The 21,604-nt window shown below is 47.3% G+C and overlaps 1 protein-coding gene across 1 annotated transcript in view; it reads left to right on the top strand.

The window, feature by feature from the left end:
• Window positions 1–8,584: 8,584 nt before the first annotated feature.
• Window positions 8,585–21,604, top strand: part of DOCK5 (dedicator of cytokinesis 5) — a 208,417-nt gene continuing 195,397 nt past the window's right edge. Inside the window, exon 1 of the mRNA XM_079772524.1 lies at window positions 8,585–8,826. Coding sequence (XP_079628650.1) covers window positions 8,784–8,826 — 43 coding nt within the window. The 5' untranslated portion in view covers window positions 8,585–8,783. The remainder of the gene's footprint in view (window positions 8,827–21,604) is intronic.

Below are 21,604 nucleotides of genomic sequence, written 5' to 3'. Positions count from 1 at the left end.
GCTTAAAAACACAGTAAGTAGGTACATAATTACATGAACATATTTTATTGTTAGTTTATAAATTAAATTAATTTGATTGTTATAAAGTAACTATATTTTAAAAATTATTATAATCCTATATTTCTTTCTAAATAATAACAATACTAACTTGTATTATTTTTCCTCTGAATTTGCCGTAACGTAAGTTGTAAGCGTCACTTTCAAGGCCGGCGCTAGACTTTTTGCTGCCACTATAAAATATAAATAATACAAGTACTGTCTGCTAAATTCAAGAAAATTTATGTATTTATGAAATTATTTATTTAATAAATTACTTACCTAATTATTTATTTAATAAATTACTTACCTAAATTATCTGAATAGCTGATTTTTAATGACATCACTTGTTTAACTAGCTTACTAGCACGCAGTACGATGTGTACCGTCTGAGAGACAGTTACAAAATGTTTTCGTCGTTGCCAATCCCAAAAAATGCCATTGTTCATTAAGTCCAAACAATGGTGGTCGAATTCTAACAACTGATCAACAATGCGAACTTTGATAAGCAGTTCTCGATAATCAGTTCTCAACAATTATTTGTTATTATTAAAGTTTAACATTATAAAATTAACAAAAATAATATAAAACTCATATCCTGGCTAAATAGCCACATGGCCGCCGAAAACCGTATATTCCCTTCCCGTTCTCCCGCCGTTCCCTAGCTTGTTGTGCATTCTTTCCAAAAATCGGGACTTTTTTAAAACGCCGCGGGACGTGGGACAAATTGTTAAAAATCTGGACTGTCCCACCAAAAGCGGGACGTCTGGTCACCTTTCTCTATATCCAAAGGTTGCCAGTTCGATTCCTGGTCAGGGCACATACCTAGGTTTCTTCAGGTTCAATCCCCTGGTCAGGGCACGTAAAGGAGGCAACCTATTGATATCCTATTGATATTTCTCTCTCTCTTTCTCTCTCTCTCTCAAATCAATAAATGCAATCGGACATCCCTCTCACAATCCAGGACTGCTGGCTCCCAACTGCTTGCCTGCCTGCCTTCCTGATTGCCCCTAACCGCTTCTGCCTGCCAGCCTGATCACCCCCTAACCACTCTGCTGCCAGCCTGTTTGCCCCCAACTTCCCTCCTCTGCCGGCCTGGTTACCCCTAACTGCCCTCTCCTGCAGGGTTGATCACCTCCAACTGCCCTCCCTTGCAGGCCTGGTCCTTCTCAACTGCCCTCCCTTGCAGGCCGGGTGCCTCCCAACTACCCTCTCCTGCTGGCCATCTTGTGGTGGCCATCTTGTGTCCACATGGGAGCAGGATCTTTGACCACATGGGGGCAGCTATATTGTGTGTTGCAGTGATGATCAATCTGCATAGTACTCTTTTATTAGATATGATAGAGGCCTGGTACAGGGGTGGGGGACAGCTGGTTTGCCCTGAAGGGTGTCCCTGATCAGGGTGGGGTTCCCTTGGGGCGTGGGGCGGCCTGAGCGAGGGGTCTGTGGTGGTTTGCAGGCTGGCCACGCCCCCTGGCAACCCAAGCGGAGGCCCTGGTATCTGGAATTTATTTTCCTTCTACAATTGAAACTTTGTAGCCTGGAGCAGAGCCAAGCCTGTGGCTCCCTCCAAGGCCCGCAGCCATTTGTGTTGGGGTTATAATTGAAACTTTGTTGCCTTAAGCGGGTGGGCCCGGCCAGGGTGTGTGGAAAGCTTTGCTTCCCCTGTTGCCGGTGGCAACCCTGGCCTGCTCTCTCAAGCTCCATTCTGCCGCCATTTGTTTGAATTTGTTTACCTTCTATAATTGAAACTTTGTAGCTTGAGTGGAGGCTTAGGCCTGGCCAGGGCAGGCGGAAAGCTTGGCTTCCTCTGTTACCTAGGAAACCTTGCTCTCTGTGGCTGTAGCCATCTTGGTTTGGGTTAATTTGCATACTCGCTCTGATTGGATGGTGGGTGTGGCTTGTGGGTGTGTCGGAGGTATGGTCAATTTGCATATTTGTCTATTATTAGATAGGATATCCTTTACCCGAAAAGCTCACTCACCCCTGGTTTAGGGCATGGATCCTGGAGCCAGTCCGCCCAGGGTTTGAATGGAATTCTGTCACCAACTAATTATGTGGCCAATATGTTAACATGTTCTGAGCCACAATTTCCACACTTATTGGGGGGGGGGGGAGGATGACAATAGTTCTTTTTATCTCATTAGGTTGTATGAGGATCAAACAAGTGGATTTAGATTAGTGCCAGGCTCAGGCCCAAATTACAAGCCCTAAGTGTTCGTTATTATTGGTATGCTACAACTGATAACCATGGAAAAGCTGTCTGCTTTAAATTAAACTTCTGGATCAAATGTTGGTTTCCTAACTGACCTCAACGTAATAGGAAGAAGAATCTGCTGAATATGACAGTCACCTAAGCAATATGGTAATAACGTCACAATTATGAAGGGGCTGCAGAATGAAACGGCACTTCTGTCCCAAATAAAGATAAATTCAGGCATTTAACTTCCTGCTTTTCTACATAGTCCAGGTATCTCAGCAACCAAGTTGTTTTCTTTTGTCTGTTTTGTTTTGAAGAAGGTTGAAGAAAAATTCCTAATTTTTCATGTTCCTCTTTGGTCATTTCCCATGCAAATATATAAATTTTACTATAGGCCTGATGCACGAAATTGGTGCAAGAGTAGGCCTTCCTTCCCCTGTCTGCTGGCACCAGCTTCCCTCTGGCACCTGGGACCCGGGCTTCCCTCTGGCTGCTGGCAGGCACCCAGGACCCGGGCTTCCCTCCCAGCCCCAGATTCATCTGGAAGGTCATCTGGTCTAATTAGCATATTACGCTTTTATTATTATAGACTAGAGGCCCAGGGCACAAAATTCGTGCACAGGAGGGGGGCCCCTCAGCCCAGCCTGCACCCTCTTGCAATCCAGGACCCCTTGGGAGATATTGACTGCTGGTTTAGGCCCAATCCAGCAGGGGTCGGGCCTAAGCCAGCAGTCAGACATCCCTCTCGCAATCTGGTACCGCTGGCTTCTAATAGCTCGCCTGCCTCCCTGATAGCCCCTAACTGCCTCTGCCTTGGCCCCCGCCACAACGGCTTCATCCGGAAGGACGTCAAGAATGATGTCTGGAAAGTCGTTCGGCTGTCCAGTCTAATTAGCATATTACCCTTTTATTATTATAGATATGGTCATAACCATATTATGGCATATACAGTTTAATAACTTTTACCATGCTTATAATTTTCCCACATTGCTTCTTAGTTTTCATCATCTCTTGTTTTAACAGAGTTTTATAAAGATAATTTTTCAACATATGTAGGAATTGTCCAAAACATATAAATACAGTTTTTACTATATTTTTCTTTTTTTAATTTTTAAAATAAGTTGATTTTTAGGGAAAGGGAGAGAGAAATATCGATCAGCTCTGACCGGGAATTGAACTGGCGACCTTTGGGTTCATGGGACAACACTCAAGCAACTGAGCCACACTGGCCAGGGCTACAAATACAGTTTTTTAAGAAATTAAGTCATTTTCAGTCCTTCTCACCTAAATATCAACCCGATTTTCATACAACTAACGACTTCATATTACTCAGGTCATCAACTTCTCCCAAAGGTTTGTTGGAGCACGTTTAGATATCTGCAGCAAAGAGCATTCTAGAAACAAAACAAAAAGCTTTTTGCTATGTTCATGAACAGGGTGAAAGTGCTTACCCAGCATGACTCCCACAGCGATGGTGATGAGCATATGAATAGCTTCAGAGCCCTGACCATCCTCTCCCCACTCACCAGAGATACTGGACATCCACAGCCACATGGCAGAGCCAAGGACAGACCCAAAGGTGCTCACCACGCAAGACATTTCTGGGGCAGAGAGTAGATAGTGATGTGAGTACTTGACACACATAAAACAGTGTTTCTAGGGCTGGAGAGATCAGCTTCTTTGTCAGTTTAGACAAATTACAATGTGTCACGGCTTCTGACTTACATAGAACCACCCTGTCCCAAAGAATCTGCCTTTAGGAGATTGCAAAGGGGTGCTTAAAGCCAATAACACTCCCCCACACACACACTTTTTTTGTGGTTCTAGTAACTATACTCACTCATATGTAGGATCAAAAATTGAGCCTCCTCTCTCTGAGGGTGAGGGCGAGGGGGGAGGGTGGGGAGAGGGGGAGGCATTCTCTCAGAGAAGCCATCCAGGCAGCCAGACTTGGCAAAAAAGACCTGGCAATCAATGGAAGAGTGAAGCGCTTGGCAGCTGCGTTCACATCCACCCCTTCTCTTAGAAACCACTGCGAGGGGGAGTCACAATGTTCCTGTCAAACTAGCCTCCAAGTTCATTTATCCCCATTTCCTTCTCCAAGGAGCCTCCAAGCAGAGCTCACAAGTGCTGGCGTACGCAGATGCGTGTTTATGTTTGGGTGGGTTTTGGAGTCTGAAAAGGAATCCGAGGAAAAGGATGTTTCTGGGAATCAAGCTGTTATTCCACCTACGCATCTGATTGACTCCCTAATTTTAAGCCTCATTTTAATAAGAGACTAGGAATAGCTCTGCTTTTATGATTTTAATAGACTTTCCAATCAGTACTTAACCATCCGATATAATAAAGTAGGTGGACTTCAGTCTTCACAGGAAAAATAACAAACATTCTGAAAGCTGTAATTTACATTTTCCTCCAGCCCTTTTATCGCAATTAGTGTCAAACTTGAAATAGCCGGTGCCCAAATACAAATCTCAAGTTTTGCAAAAAACCTACCATGCTAGGGTGAGGTGAGGCAGCTGAAATCATTTTGGTAGAAACCCAGTTCCATTGGATGAGCATTAACACTGATGTGTATTACACGTAAAATAGACCAGTGGTTAGACAACACTGGACATCCAATTTCCTTGAACACAGATGAAGGAAGTTTGTGAAGTCTCTATCCCACAATGCAAAATGCCTCAGCTCCTAAAGGGTCACATAGAGGGGTTACTGAGGAAGGTATGAAGAGGTGAGTCCTAAAGAAATAGCAAGGAAACCTTCAGTACAGAACAATCCTATATAATAAAAGCCTAATATGCTAAGTGTCTGGTCGTCCAGTTGGCCGTTCAACCAATAAAAGCGTAATATGCTAATGATATGCTAAGGCTGCTCAACTGCTCGCTATGATGTGCACTGACCACCAGGGGGCAGACAGTTGACTGGTAGACCAGTCGCTATGACGTACACTGACCACCAGGGGGCAGATGCTCCAACCGGTAGGTTAGCTTGCTGCTGGGGTCTGGCTGATAGGGATTGAGTGAGACAGGTCGGACATGCCCTGGAGCCCTCCCAAGGTCCCTCCCCACTAGGGGGCAGATGCAGCGAGCCAAGCAGTAAGGAGCAGTGAGCAGGCGGGCAGTAAGGAGTAAGGGGTCCCGGACTGCGAGAGGGTGCAGGTCAGCCTGAGGGATCCCTCCCCCCCCAGTGCATGAATTTTGTGCACCGGGCCTCTAATTTAGACATAAAGGGTGAAGATGAGATAGATATCACAGAGGACCAAGAAATAGTAACTCTATTTATCAGTAGCGCAAGCCCAACATTTTAGGGTCATCTTTGACCCATCTGTGTCTTGACTCAGGGTTAGGATCCAAGGTTTGTGAGCCCAGAAATCCATACAGTGAGGTTCTTTTTTAAAAGCCTTATTTTGGGGGCAAACTTCCCAAAACCATATGCTGATGAAAGTACCCTGAGGGGTCCAAAAGCTTCAGTAAATTCCCCTCTGCCCACAGACTTCCTGTTGGTTCTACCTTCAGTCTATGTCCAGAATCCACATTCTTTTCCACCTCCCCATCCTGACTCCAAGTACCTTCATTTCTTGCTTTCCATCCTTCTGATCTTCCTGATTCTTCCCTTGTGTTTTTAGTCTGTTCATGCCAAAGGAGGCGAATTAGAACATGTCCTTGGATGGCTCAAAACCCTCCAAAGTTCTCTTTTCCAAGTAATAGAAAAGCCCTTACTATGCCTTTCACAGTCCTGTTTTACCTGGTCTCTCAGGGCCTCTGGGACCAAGTTTCCTCCCACACTCAGCTACTTACCTCTCACCGAGGATTCTTTGATATTTTTGGAACCTGCCAAACATGCCTCCAGGCCTTTGAATTTGTGTTTCCTGAATTCAGAATGCTTTTCCTGAAACCCTCACTTCCTTCATGTCACCTTACCAGAGGCCTTTCCAGACCACGCCTACAGCACTGAGCTACCCTACCCCTCTTCCATCCTCTTCTCCCTGCTTAGGAAATTTCTTTACAGGTGTAGCCGCTTTGGGCACACATTTATTTGCTTACTAGAGGCCCAGTGCACAAATTCCTGCACGGGTGGGGTCCGGTCTGCCGGCCCTATGGGGTCAGGTCGACAAGCAGTTGGGCCAGCCCTGCCCCCAATCTGGGTGAGGGGGCCAATTGGGGATTGAGCCAATTGGGGGCGGGGTGGCTGGGGGAGGGACTGAGGGCTCCCAGTCAGGGGACAATTTGCATATTAGCCTTTTATTATATAGAACTAGGGGCCCAGTGCACGAATTTGTGCACCTTGAAAGGAACTGTGGGCCACGAGGCTGCAGTGGGCACAGGGGTGGGTCTCGGCCCATCCTTCACACCCCCACCAGGCCCCTCCCACCGCAACCCTTAGTTCCCTCTCTGCTGGCAGCCCCACTCCCACTGCCGCTGCTCCCATGTGCTGACAGCACGGAGCAATTGGGGCCAGCGCCAGCAGTGGGCGCGAGCAGCGGCTGCTGCCCTGATTGTCCCTCAGGAGCAGGGGTAGGTGGAGAAGCCATCAGGGGCGATCGGGGCTGGCAGCCGCCGCCGCTGGCACCCACTGACGGCACCAAGTGAATTTTCAGTAACCATCAGATGACAGCAACCAGCACCCTGCCTTGGTCTGGCGCCCCCACTCACTTGCTCCACCATCCCGCCCGCACCAAACACCCACCATGTTCTGGGCTCTGCCGCCTGCTGCTGACTCTCGCCATGTTCTGCGTGCGCCCCCTGGTGGTAACACATGTCATAGCGACCTGTTGTTCAGTTGTTTTGCTGTTCGGTCTATTTGCATATTAGGGTTTTATATATATTGAAGATTGTCTTACCTCTTCTAGACTGTAGCTCAATGAGGGTAGGGATTTTAATTTATTCACTGCTGTGCCCCGTGCTTGCCATTTAATAGGCACTTCATAAGTATTTGTGGAAAGAAGAAATTACCTAATGTGGGGAATTAGGTTAATCATGATTACAGGGAAAGAGAAATCATTTAAAGGAGATGCTGGAATTCCTTTTGGATGTTAAGTCTACTAGTAAAATGAGAGATTTTGTGACTTAGAAAATCTTTGTGTGTAAAAACCTATTTGTGGATGAATAATTAAGCCGAGGAGTTACCCACAAGGCACCATGCTCAGGACTTTTTTTAAAAAAAATTCAGATCTGGCTTTGCAAAAAGTTACCAGTTAAATGCATGAATTCTTCAGTCAAGTTTATTCTGTTTTACTACATGTTTATCTTCCTTTCTCTTCATTTTCCAAATAGGCAAGAAAGCCATCACCGACTGCAGGGACAAAATTTCTCTCAAAGGGGCATTTTCTCAAATGGTGAATGTAATCAGCGGGTCGTTTACTCACGATTTTTACTTCTATGTGTGAGGTAGCAACCATCTCCCCCACCCCCACCCAGTCTTCATTCTGGAGGTCTCTCCGGGAGGAAGTGAGTTTCAGAGGCGCCAACCCGAGTCTAGAGCGGTTCAAAAGGGCAGCCCCCGAGGGGGTGGCTCTTTGTCCCCAAACCGTGCAGGGAGCGCACGGGAAGACCTGGCTGTGCGCGCCCCCTCCTCCGCGGGCCGGCCCTCCGGCGGCTGGTCCGTGGGAAAAGGGAGGTCTTGGCGGGACTGTTCTCTGGAGCACGAGGGTCTGAGTTTCCCAGCGGGGAGGCGTCCCGGTGTTTGGGGGTGCAGGGTTTCCGAGTTGGGGCTCTCTAAATAACGTGCCCACCCAGGCTCCCTAGGAAACCATCCGCCACTTGTGAGGAGCGTCTCCCTCGCATCGGTTCTCCGTTTCCCCGTGGACCGGTCCCGGCTGAGGCTGTAACCGGCGGCCGCAGGAGCTCTGTCTGCCCCGGAGCCCGGCTTCCGGCTCTCGGGGTGTCAGCTAAAGTCCAGGCAGGACGCAGCCCAACTGCTCATTCATTCACAACTGTTTCTGGAGCGCGGCCGAGAGCCCGCACCGGGCGGTGAGGGTCCCGGGGCGAAGCAGCGCGCACTAGTGCCTTCCAGGGTCGCCGGGCTCCAGCGCGCGCGGGGAGCGGACCCCGAAATCCTCGCCCGGCGCCCCCAGCTCAGCCCTCCCGACGCCCGCGCCCGAGAACCCGCCCCCGGGTCCAGCCTCGCGCGGTGAATCCGGGCGGAGAAAAGCAAACCAGCAGCAGGGCAACACCGGACCCCGTCTGCCCTGGGAGCTGCTCAGGGAAGTGCGCCAGGCGCAGCCGGAGTCGGAGCGGCCCGCGCCGGGCGAGCGGGCGGAGGGGCCGGTCGGCGCGGGGGCGGGCGGAGGGCGCGGCCGGCGGGAGGGGCGGGGGCGGCGCCGGGAGGGGGCGCGGGGAGGCGCGGCCGCCCGGCCCAGCAGGTGACCGCGGCCGGCGGGAGCGGAGCGAGTGCGGGTGGCGCAGGCAGCGCAGTGCGTGGCCGCGGGGCCGGCGGAGTCCCGGAACATGGCGGAGGGGCCCGCGGCGCGCGGGAGCGCGGGGGCGCGGCGGCCGGCGCCCCGGGAGTGGTAGCTGCTGTTGCGGCCGCCGCGGGCGAGGTCGCCGCCATGGCCCGCTGGATCCCGACCAAGCGGCAGAAGTACGGGGTCGGTGAGTGCTCGCCGATCGGCGCCAAGTTGGGCGGCGGGCGCCGGGCGCTGAGTGCGCGCCGCCGGGACGGGACCGGGACCGGGACCAGGACCGGGACCGGGACCGGCTCCGGCTCCGGCTCCCGCCGCCCCGCGCGCAGGCAGATCCCCTCCCGCGGCAGCCGTGGGGCGGGCGGGGATCAGAGCCCTCCGGGCCCCGCGGGGGAAGTTAGTGGCTAAAAGTGCATTTGGCATTTATTTGGGTCCGGGACGGGTCGAGTTGCTTCCGAACCCAAAGCTCCAGCGCTTGGCTCAGAGGAAACGTCAGAGGCGAGGGCGCTCCCCGGTGACTCTGGGGACCCCCGCTCCTCCCCACTGAGCCGTTCCCTTCAGGAGTTGCAGCCGCCCAGGTCGGCGGAGCTGTGCTGCTCGCTGTCCCCGTGTCTGCCTCCCTCTTGGGTTCTCTCTGAAGCTCCCAAGTGAGGAGTTGGGGGGTAGGAAGCCCCCTCCCCTTCCTCCTAGGGCCTGGGGTGCCGGTTACCGCTGTACAGTGAATGGGGAACTCAACTTGGTTGGATGCGGCGGGAGCGGCAGGAAGCGTGCGGCTGGCCTGGGAACGGGCGTGGGGACCCCTCGGGCTCACCTCCTAAGGGTGAGGGCCCAGGACTGCTTTCTGAACCTCGAATTCCGCCGTGGGATCGGCCGAGGACATTTTACTTTTAAAATTTCATGGGTTGGTTTTGGAAAGAGAGGAAGGGGGAGAGAGAAACACCCACTTGTTGGGGCTTTTCATTGGTGGACTCTTGCCTGGGCCCGGACCCGGGATGGAGCCCGCAACCTTGGTGTTCGGGCCAACGCGCCAACCAGCTGAGCTACCCGGCCAGGCTCCAGGCTCCGAGGACCTTTTATGCAGGAAAATGATCAGGGACAGGCGCCTGGCATCCACAGCAGCGGCGCTGGAGGGTCCCCTGACCAGCCGAGGGATCGGATCGCTGCTGTGTTGGTTGGGGGCCGAAACAGGGAATGGCAGTGCGGGGTTCTGATCCAGGTGAACACCGTGGTCCGACTCAGGTCTTGTGGGGAGACTGCCATTCGCCGGAGATTATGGTGGCAATTCGGTTTCCGAGGGACTCCCTGGTGTAAACAGATGTGTGCGTTGAGAATTGTATCACTTCCTCTCAGGTTCATTCATTGGGCCTATTCGTAATCTAATCTCTTATTTTACTCCCTTTCCTGCCCCATTTTTCCTCACCTCACTCCTCAGTAGGGAGAGGTCCCTGAACCGAGTCTGTGCTTTCTGATGGCGAAGTCACGTTCAGAGATAACGCTTAACATCTTTGGGTTCTTTTAGATTCTGTAGCCCTGCGTCAGTTAATAAACCAAACAGAGTCTCTCTCTCTCTCTCTCTCTCTCTATATATATATATATATATATATATATATATCTATATCTATCTACCTATCTATCTATATATATATAATTCACTCTGTTGCTCTATTTCAAACCTTTTTTACCTTTAAATTTCTTTTAGAATCCTTGCACTCTCCCATGGCTACAACTCAGAAATAGCTAGGCCTTGTTTCTCCTGCCCCTAACCACGTAGCCATGACTTGGTCTTGAGGCTTCCGACTCATAGTCCGGTGACAATAAGTAGCCAGTAGTAATGGAGGTAAAATGCTATATAATAGATGGGATTATTGACGGCATATTGAGCAGTGCCTAATTGTACCTTAGTACTTACAAAAAAGGTTATCCATTCTAACTTTGTTTAACAGGATAAAAGCTGTTCCCAAAACTGCTAGGACTTTGGCGTAGTTAATGCAATCATAGCTCCAAAATGTGTTTTTCTTGAGGTCGTCATAGGATCAAGAATGATATGTTCTCTCTCTTTTTCCCCCCTGTCCTGGACTCAGCTTACCTTATTTGTCATCATTCAAGAAAAGTATTTGGGCCCTAACTGGTTTGGCTCAGTGGATGGAGCGTCGGCCTGCAGACTGAAGGGTCCCAGGTTTGATTCCCATTAAGGACATCTGCTGGGTTTCGGGCTCAATCCTCAGTAGGGGGCGTGCAGGAGGCAGCCGATCAGTGATTCTCATCATTGTTTCTCTCTCTCCCTCTCCCTTCCTCTCTGAAATCAATAAAAATATCTTTTAAAAAAAGTACTTGGGAATTGCATTTCCAGAGCATAGGTCAGGGGTCCTCAAACTTTTTAAACAGGGGGCCAGTTCACTGTCCCTCAGACCGTTGGAGGGCCGGACTATAGTTTAAAAAAAAAAAAACTATGAACAAATTCCTATGCACACTGCACATATCTTATTTTGAAGTAAAAAAACAAAACGGCAAAACACCCGCATGTGGCTAGTTTGAGGACGCCAGGCGTAGCAAAATTGCCTCAGGATAGAATTTGAGACACTCATTTCACTGGCCACAATAGATTCTGATTAATCCATTGACAAAAGGACCCACTGTTAGGACAGATAATCTGAGAATAAATCTCTATTGTTTATTCCTAAAGCACATTGTTGTTCATATCACCTCGGTGGTTGGAAGCCTCCTTGGCCCACAGGGTGAAGTCTAAACAGCCCAACTATCAAGGTTCCCATAATCCAGTTCAGTGTATCTTCACCAACCTTATCTCCCTGGCTCCTTTCATTAACCCTCCACTGCCCTCCTAGCCCTTGTGCAATTCGCCAGGGAGTGTCCCTCTTGTGACTTTGCTCCCTCGTGCTTGTCCCCTGTGTAGTGTGCCCTCCTGCCTTCTGCATCCCACAGTCCAGACTTTTCCTCGGGGCTCAGATCCATTCCCACCTTCAGACCTCAAACCTTCAAACGTCTTCCTCACAATTCCTACAACATGCCATCCCTTATTTCATTACACATCCTGCTATCCTTGGGTTTAATGAACCAGAAGGTTATGGTTTTCTTTTTTAAAAAAAATGTATATTTTTTTTTATTGATTTCAGAGAGGAAGGAAGAGGGGAAGATAGAAGCATCCATGATGAGAGAGAATCATTGATTGGCTGCCTCCTGCATGCCCCCTTCTGGGGATCAGTCCTGCAACCCTACCATGCACCCTGACCAGGAATCAAACCTTGACCTCCTGGTTCATAGGTTGACACTCAACCTCTGAGCCGTGCCACCTGGGCAGGTTATGGTTTTCTATCCCCGTCACTCGAGAGATAGACCAGGCATTAGAGTGTGCGTTTAGTAACTGCTTGTCCTTGGTGTAGGGATGATGTCCTAAAGCTCTAGCTTAACTTCTGTGATGACTTAATGCAGTTTTTCCTCCACTAGGTTTTAGCATCTCATTCACTCCAATAGGAGTTTTATTTTGTTTTGTTATATGGACGACAAACTAAGAGCCTTCAGTCTGTCTGTATTTTTGTAAGTGAAAACATGAGAGACACTGCTGAGAAACAAGGAAGCATAGAGTAGACGGACTCTATTTACATGTAATTGGAAAAATTGGCTTGTGGGACTTTGGGGGGATTGTTTTCAATTCTGAGTGTCTGCTAAACAGATTTCATTTCCAGGTGAAGGAAACCATGTTTGGTCATTTCGAAGCCTCAGAGCTGCTCTGTGTAGGATAGCATTTTGATTTCACTTTGAATTGTGGGCAGTGAAGCCAGCAGTCTCTGCTGTCTTATGTTATCTTGGTGCCACCGTTGGCTGTCCCTGACATAGCCTAGATTTTTCTACAGGCACTGAAATGCAATCTGTCTGGGCTCTCTTAGTTCTTAAACATAGCGTTGTCTCAATCTTCAGCATTAGGTGGGGTTTTTATACCTACTAGAGGCCCGGTGCATGAAATTTGTGCATGGGTGGGGTCCCTAGGCCTGGCTGGCGATCAGGGCCAATCAGGTTCCCCGCCTCCCCGCCTCCCCACCTCCTCCTTCCCTTGCTGCCCACGTCTGCCACTACCCACTCCCAATTTCCCATCCCAGCCTGGGGCCCAGCCCTGATCTGGTGATCGGGACCTGCTGGCCAGGGGGAGGGGACCAGGAGGTTGGCTGGCAGATCCCATTGGCAGTTGGGGCCTGAGGGCTAGGGGCAGCTCCTGTGTTGAGCATCTGCCCCCTGGAGGTCAGTACACCTCATAGCGACCGGTCATTCTGGTCGTTCTGGTCATTCCATCATAATGGTCGCTTAGGCTTTTATATATATAGATGTGTGCTATCTTATCAAGTGAGAGGACCAGTGGGCCTGCTTCTTTAAATGCCTGGTCCATTAGTGCCCGGTGTGAAGGGCTCAGTGCCCGAGAGCTTAGGAAAAAGTGCTCTTCCCCACAGCCAGGGACAACTGTTTTCTTCCTTCCTTTTTCTTTCTTATTTTCTTTTCTGTTACTCTTTCTCTCTATCTTTGTTTAGTTCTGTTTGAGGATATGAGGCTATAAACACCTTTATTTAGATTTTAGTGATAAATATTCACATTAGTGCCTGGCCAGTGTTGCTCAGTGGTTGAGCATCAACCTATGAACCAGGAGGTCATGGTTCGTTTCCTGATTAGGGCACATGCCCAGGTTGCAGACTCAATCAGCCCAGGAGGCAGCCAATCAATGATTCTCACTCATCATTGATGTTTCTGTCTGTCTCCCTCTCCCTCTTTAAAGTCAATAAAATGATTTTATAAAATGAATCAAATTGTATTGAAATACAGTTGTCAAGATATTTTCAAAATTTATGATAGTGTAATAATATATGTGCTCTCTATTAATGAAAAAACAAGATCTAGTGGTTAAGTCTAATAACTACTATACTTTTGAATTAGTGATGGGCATAATTGATTTTTCAAGATACCTGCAATAACCATAATATGATAAGAAAATACCTGTGATCTAGTGGTACTGCTGTTGTAACTGGTCTTATTGCCTATAGTTGTAATTGAAGTACATGCTGAGTGTCAGAAAATAGAGCTGTACTTTTTTTCCTTTTCAAGTCCATGATCCTCTGAATTTGAACACAGATTAAGAATCCTTGGCTGAAGCTCGTACAGCTAATTAGTTATATGAACCAGAATAACCAACAACAGTAACACTTGGTGATCATCTGTCTATAGGAAACACTGTGCTAGATATTATACAATTGTAATGAATTGAAGAAATCCTTGCCCTAGTGTATTCATGTCCTAACAACATTGAGGCTAAGAATGAAGGAATAGAGAATTAACATTTATTAAGAGTTTATCTAGTGACAGGCAGGCACTGTTCTGCATACGTGAGGGTCTAGAGACATGTTCAGGGGTCCATGAGATTAAAACTTTTTTGGCAATAATACTAAGATGTTATGGACCTGCTTTCACTCTGTTCTTTCATGAGTATACAGCGTGGTTTCCCAGAAGCTGTATGGAGTGTGGTATTGCCAACAGATTGAATGTAGAAGCTGACATGAGAATCCAGCAGCCTTTGTGAAACCAGACATTAAAGAGATTTCCAAGAGTGTACAACAGTGCTGCTACTCTATGTGTTTTGTTTGGAAAATTATTTTTTAAAAAATTCATTTTTAAACTACAGTTGACATACAGTATTGTAGCGATTAGGTATTTCTATACCTGATGAAGTGATCACCCCGATAAATCTGACACCATAATTAACAAATAAGTACTTTTTAAATGTCTCACTTGAAATTTTAATATGGTAAATAATTATAGATGTAACCCACATAAACAAAAGCTCTTTGGTTTCTCAATAACTTTTAAGAGTAGAAAGGAGTTCTGAGACCAGAAAGTTTCAGTTGTTGCTGTTTTCCATATTATTTCATTAAATCATTGAGGTAATGCTGTAATCCTCACATATTAGCCCATTTTCTAGATTAAAAAAACAACAGCTGAGGTTTATTTCTCACCCACGGCCATGTCCATGGCCATATAAAGTCTCACTCCTAAGCCATACTCTTCACCATAAGTGTTTCCCGAACTTTAGTTGTTTACCTTGATCTCTGCCTGTCCAGGGGCCCTGGTGTGGCAGTTTCATGACTACTGTCATACCCACTTCTGTATTATATTCTACTTAGTATTTTCTTTATTTTGCCCGTCTTTTTTTTTCTACTTAAAACAATTATTGAAAAAGAAAACATCCACATTCTTACCACAAAAAGGAGGACCAGCATCACTTGCCATATCTACCTTAATTCGGAATGTCTACTGTAAGAGGGGATTTCCCCCGCATGGTAAATACACTGCTCTAGGCATGCTTCTGATGAGGTACAATCAGAAGCAGTAGTTGGAAAAGAAACAATGAAGTAATAGATAGAGTAGATTTAGTGAGTTGTTTACACAAAGGATTATGTGAGCATTGAACTCCTACATGTTGCATTATTACATAGGAAGGGAACAATGGGAATTTGCTTTCGCTTGTTTTCATTGTCTGTGGAGGTTTCTTGGAGGAAGATGCATTGTAGGATTGGCTCAGTGGAAAGATAAAAGCTTGGCCACAGTGGTGAACAGGGTTGTAGGAGGTCTGAGTCATTGGATCAATGCTGTATTGAGCACATGAGTGGCAAGGAAAGAAGATGCAATTGAATGAAAGAAACAAGGCATTTCAAGTCATTGTTACTCCCCATTACCAAGAAGGAGTTGTGATGCCGTACAATAAACACATATGTACCATGCAGAGGGCAATGCAGGAAAAAGGTAAACGATCGCAAGGAATGTGGAGAAGGAAAAGCAATTCAGAGGACCGGCGAGGGGCTGTGAAACAAAGGTGGTAGTTACCCCAACTTTAGTTTGCCCAGATTTCCAGAAGGCTTGCGGTGGTCAACCTGCCATCCTGCTAGCTGAAACTTAAATTATCTGTGGTTTGTCCTCATCTAAATTGTAAGAGACAAATCAATAGGGCCTGGGAGTAAAGGATCAGATCTCATTGCAGTGAATTTTTACGTAAAGCAACATTTTTTTCAACTGCTAGTTTATATCTAGCAATGTTATTAAGTATAGTAACATTACAATTATACACTGAGTGGCCAGATTATTATGATCTCTGAACGCATAATAATCTGGCCACTCAGTGTATATCTTATATAATAAAAAGCTAATATCAAATTGTCCCCTCGACCAGGAGTTCAACCAGCAGGCAGGCTGGCCAACCGCCCATGTCCCCTCCCCCTGGCCAGGCTGGCCGGACCCCACCCATGCACGAATTCATGCACCGGGCCTCTAATATATACTGAGTGGCCAGATTATTTTGCATTCAGAGATCATAATAATCTGGCCACTCAGTGTAACTCTATACACATATAATATTTTAGTACCGTCAAAAGAATTTAAAAAGGAATATTGGTCAAATTCTGTTACAACTCCTCTTTCAATTCTTTGGAATGAGTTGTGATAGAATTTGACCCAGGAACTTGACCAAGCTCACATAGTTTGTTGTTCACTAAGTAATTCAGTGGAGGGACATTTAGTTTTCTCCCTGATGAAATAGGTAAAATCACCCATGATAAGTCTACTCTCTGGACATTGGGAGTCCTTTGACATTGGCTTATAAGTAGCCTCCAGCATAACTCGGGGTTTTATTTTTGAACTAAAAAATGTGCTTTTGAGATTGGGGTAAGAAGTGGCTTTGAGGCAGAGATTTGGGCGAGTAAGGAAAAGCAGAGGATGGTTGTGTGAATCTTAGGCTTCCAAGTGATGTTCAGGCCATGCCCTCTCGCAGCCTGGGCTGTAGTCAGGATTGTCAGAACCGCTGGCAGCCAGTTCCGGAGCAAGAGACAAAAATGGCCTTTGTCTTTGACACAAAGCTCTGTGTCATCGCAAAGCTGCTGTTGTTCCAATGACTTTAGATTCCTGGACCCACCTTTCCGGCCTGTGTCATTTTCTCTTACATTTTCACACCTCATTAAACTGTGGAACTGTTGATATCTAGAGGAAGTAGTTGGACCCCTAAGATTCCTTCAGTGAGACTACTTGGGTGTTCATTCTTTGTCTTTTAAAACAACTCAGGGGAAGGAAATTGCAGCGGAGATGAATTCTTTGAAAATAGCCCGTTGCTGAGTCACGGAAGGTGAGTAAGAAGGCCTCCTGCGGTCTGGTGTGTTACCTGCACCTGCGGGATGCGCTGCTCTGTTTCTGTGAGCCTTTCCTTCCAGGGACCACTTATAAGAATACTCCTAAGGCTCAGGTATAGAAATCTAACAGCTTCGCCCTTTTGTGTATAGAATCATGAAATATTAACAGCTGGGTTCTGTAAGCATCACCTCTTGGCTCACATCCTCATTTTATTGGGAAAAAATGTGCCCTGGAGATATATAGTGACTTACCCAAACCACACAGCCCAAACTCGTGTTTCAACTCCCTGTTTTCTAGCTGCTTCATTTCTCTTTGTAGCTCCCGAGAGTTGAGCAAGTGCCTTGAGCACATCGGCTTGAGCGTCTGAAGAGGGAGTTCTTGCGCACAGTCCTAAGGGACTGTGTCTTCCCTGCGTTTGTCCCATGTGGAGGTTTTGTTAAAAATACGAGTCAGCTATTAAACCATATAATTGACATACAACATTCGTTTTAGGTGTACAACATCAGGATTCTATATATACATAGCGAAATGATCGCAACAATAAGTCTAGTTAACATCAGTAACCACACATAGTTACAGTTTTTCCCTTTCAATTAGAATTTTAATGAAATTTACTGTCTTAGCAATTTCACACAGATACTACAGTATTGTTAACTCTAGTCACCATGTTGTGCATCATTACGTCCCAGGACTTACTGATTTTGTAACTGGAAGTTTGTGCCTTTTTAAAATTTATTTTTATTTATTTATTTAATATATTCTTATTGATTTCAGAGAGGAAGGGAGAGGGAGAGAGAGATAGAAACATCAGTGATGAAAGGGAATCATTGATTGGCTGCTTCCTGCGTGCCCTCCATTGGGGACCGAGCCCGCAACCCGGGCATGTGCCCTTGACCAGAATCGAACCTGGGACCCTTGAGTCCGCAGGCTGACGCTCTATCCACTGAGCCAAACTGGCTAGGGTGAAGTTTGTCCCTTTTCACTATCATCACCCATTTTGCCTAATCCAACCCCCAACCCCCCCTTGCGCGCGCGCTTTAGGCATTTGCAATCTGTGTTCTATATCTGTGAGTTTGGGTAGATACCCAGAAGTGAGATTGCTGGGTCACATGGTAGTTCAGTTTTTAATTTTTGAGGAACCTCTGTACTGTTTTACATAGTGGCTGCACCAGTCTGCATTCCCATCCGCAGTGCACAAGGGTTCCCTTTTCTCTACTTCCTCACCACACTTGTTATCTCGTCTTTTTGGTGCTAGCCATTCTCGTAGGTGTGATATGTCATTGTGGTTTTGTTACCGGAAAGGGGATGGGCCTAGGGCCAGGGGCCAGGAGCCAGGAGCCAGTCTTCCTCGGGCGGGCGGGCGGCCTGTAGTGTGTGGGTTCTTGATGTGCAGGAAAGATTTCATAACACGAGTCCAGGCGACTTTTCGAGTATGTTTACCAAAGCTGGGGCCAGAGCAACAAGGGCGGGCCTAGGACAGAGGAGCAACAGGAGAGGGACTAGGTGGGGCTGCTTTGGGTCCCTAGAAAGGCCATGGGAAAGAAATGAGCTGAGGCGGGGCTGCTGTCGGCTCACTGCAAAGTCAGAGAAAGGGGGGGCCTTGGGGACAGGTTCAGGGGGTGAGCCTGGGAGGAGCTGCCACTGCTCACTGCTGCTCTGGTTGCAAGTCTCCTGGGGACCCTTCGAGTTTAGGAGATGGCTTGCCTGTCTGGGAAGAAGGGGAAGGGAAAGGCTCAGAGCCAGGGAGGGAGAGTGTGCCTGTTAACTTTTGTTTTGAGAGTTTTTAGAGGCTGGGAGTTTAGGGGGAGTCTTCCTGGAGGATCTCAATAGAATACCAGTTTTCTAGGTGAGCTCCTTCAGAGTCGTGGCCCCCCCCCCCCCCCCATTGGTCAGTGTCCGGGCAGGGAGTCCTTAGTCATTGCAGCTGGTCCAGGTGTCACCCCTCTGGTTTTGCTGCTTTTCTTCCCCTGGAGCTGACATGCAACTGAGGCCTAGATGCTGTCTCTATGGAAGAAAGGTCAGAGGTCTAAAGCGTATGACCAGTGATACGTGAGGGGAGGAAATGCCATCCTGCAGGGGGACGTCTGGGGCTAGTTTTGCCCCTCACTAGGCATGTGGGGCTTTCAACTCTGGTGATCTTCTGTATCCGCTGAAAATTGCTTGGCCAGTTTGTTCAGCTATCTGTCTCAGTTTCCCCATTCCACTTGCCAAGGAATTTTTCCAGCTTCTTACTATCCTGCCTCCGTTTTGCGTTGCATTTCCCTGATAATTTGTGGTGTCGAGCCTCTTGTATGTACCAATTGGCCATCAGCATGTCCTCTCTGGGAAAATGTCTTTACTAGTAGATCATCTGCCCGTGTCTTTTATTGGATTGCTTGTTGGTTTTTTGCCATTGAATTGTATGAGTCCTTTACGCATTTCGGATATTAACCCCTTATCAGATATGTGATTTGTAAATATCTCCTTCCTTTTGGTAGGCTGCCTTTTCATTTTGTTGATGGCTTCCTTTGCTGTCCATCTTCCCCTTTTTATAAGAGTTCTGGGAAGGAAGTTTGTGTTGGAGGTCGGAGCCTGCAAAGTGGAAGTCACGCTGTGGGTCCATGGTGGTGACACGGTTTCACGCCTGCCGCGGGCCCAGCGGTCGCTGGGCACTGACATGGTGTCGGCTGCAGAGCTAACAAGCAGATATCACAGGCGTGCTTGAGAACGAATGTCCCTGTGCTGTACCGCGTGCTGAGGGGTGAGGGGAGGGTCATGCACTGGTCATCAAGTCTTGTCATACTGACCGAGAAGGGAGGGAACGTTGGTTTATTTTTAGACCTGTATCTTGTGCAAAATGGTGATGCCATGTTCTGAAGACTTGACCTTAGAAGCTTGAGTAAGGCTTCTTGTCCCCAAGGCAGCTTCAGCGCCTGCGCTCTTCTCCCTGATGGCACTGGCATCTTAGTCCCAGGGACGCCTCTGCTGAGACAGGACGCACCTGCCGCTGTCGCTCTCCTGGGCAGGCCCCTCCTGGAACCGGGACCGTGCCTCTACCTGGTTCCCATGCTCCCGCTGGGATGCCAGCTTCCTTCAGAGCAGGAGCAAATAGCAGGGGCCTGGCTCTTCCGTGTCAGGCAGAGAAGGTCTGCCCCCCAAATCGTGACAGCATGGCTCGTTTGAGTTTCCATCTCATGGTTCTGCGGCACAGATTCCGTGGATTTACATGGTTTTTATCTCTTGTTAACCAGTGGGTACTAGAAGCATTTATTGTTCTAGAAAAGGGAGTCTAAGGCTCAGAAATGTTAGGAACTTCGGTGCAGTTGGAATTGTGTGCTGTGTGTGCCGTTTGTTATGCTTTGAAAAATTCAGTTAAAATTGGTACAGCCTCTATCAGGTATTGATTAAAATTTAAAATGCTTGTACCCTTTGACTTGGCAACTCCATTTTTATGAGTTTGTCCTACAGATATGCTAACATATGTGGGGAAGGACATACGGTTATTTATGGCAAAGACATGAAAACAACTTAAATGTCGATCAGTTGGAAATGAGTTCAGTCATGCATGGCACATAAATACAAAGGAGTACTATACGGCCATTAAAAAGAATCAGGTTCAGGATAGACAAAGTGTCTGACAAAGATGGCACTGACATACTGTGATTAAAGGATGATCTCTTCAAAAAGTGGTGCTTGGTCACTTGGTTATCTGTTTTGAAAAATGTCACCTGGCCGGAGTGGCTTGCTTGAATGTCGTCCTACGCACTGAAAGGTTTCGGGCCGGTCTGGGTACATAACTGGGTTGTGGGTTCACTCCTAGGTCATCAGGGGCACGTACGGAAGGCAACTGATCGATGTTTCTCTCTCACATGTGTTTCTTCCTCCCTCCCTCCCTCTCCCTTCTTCTCTAAAAGCAATAAAAAAAATTTTTTTTAAAAGAAAAATATATTGGACCCCTGTTTACCTAATGTCATAAACACACACACACACACACACACACACACACACACACATACACACACAAACAGATTCCAGCCATGGCTGGGTGGCTCAGTTGCTTGGAGCATCATCCTGTGCACCAAAAGGTCGTGGGTTTGATTCCCAGTCAGGGCACATACCTGGGTTGCGGGTTCAATCCCAGGTTGGGGCTCATATGGAATGTAATTTATCTATGTTTCTTTTTCTCCCTTCCCTTCTTTAAAAAATCAGTAAAAGCATATCCTTGTGTGAGGATTAAAAAAGTCAATTCCAAATGTATGAAAGGTAAACAAGTGAAAGCTTAAAAGAAAAATAAAGCTTAAAAAAGAAAGTGCAAGAAAATACCCCTTGACCATGCTGTAGGCAGAGATCTCTTAACAGGACACAAAAACACTATCTTTAAACATATATATATATATATATATATATATATATATATATATATATATATAGAGAGAGAGAGAGAGAGAGAGAGAGTCATATTAAAAACTAGAGGCCGGTGCACGAAATTTGTGCACAGGTAGGATCCCTAGGCTTGGTCGGAGATCAGGGCCAACGGGGCCTTTCTTCTGGCTGCTGCCCGGGGCCTCCCTTCCCTGGCTGCTGGCTGGGGCCTTCCTTCGTTTCGCACCACCCCCTAGTGGTCAGTACACGTCATAGCGAGAGATTGAACTCCCAGTCTCCTGGTTGAACTCCTGAGGGGACACTTTGCATATTAGCCTTTTATATAGAGAGAGATATGAACTTTTCACCAAAAGACACCCTTAAGTGATTAAAAAGAATGTAACAAGACATTCCCAATACATCATATTGTGAATATGTAAAGAATTGCATACAAATCA

The sequence above is a fragment of the Cnephaeus nilssonii genome (genome assembly GCF_951640355.1).
Source record: "Cnephaeus nilssonii genome assembly, chromosome: 5".
NCBI classification, from domain to species: domain Eukaryota; kingdom Metazoa; phylum Chordata; class Mammalia; order Chiroptera; family Vespertilionidae; genus Cnephaeus; species Cnephaeus nilssonii.
The sequence above is the reverse complement of the archived record's forward strand: the minus strand, read 5'-3'. Positions and strand labels throughout refer to the sequence as shown.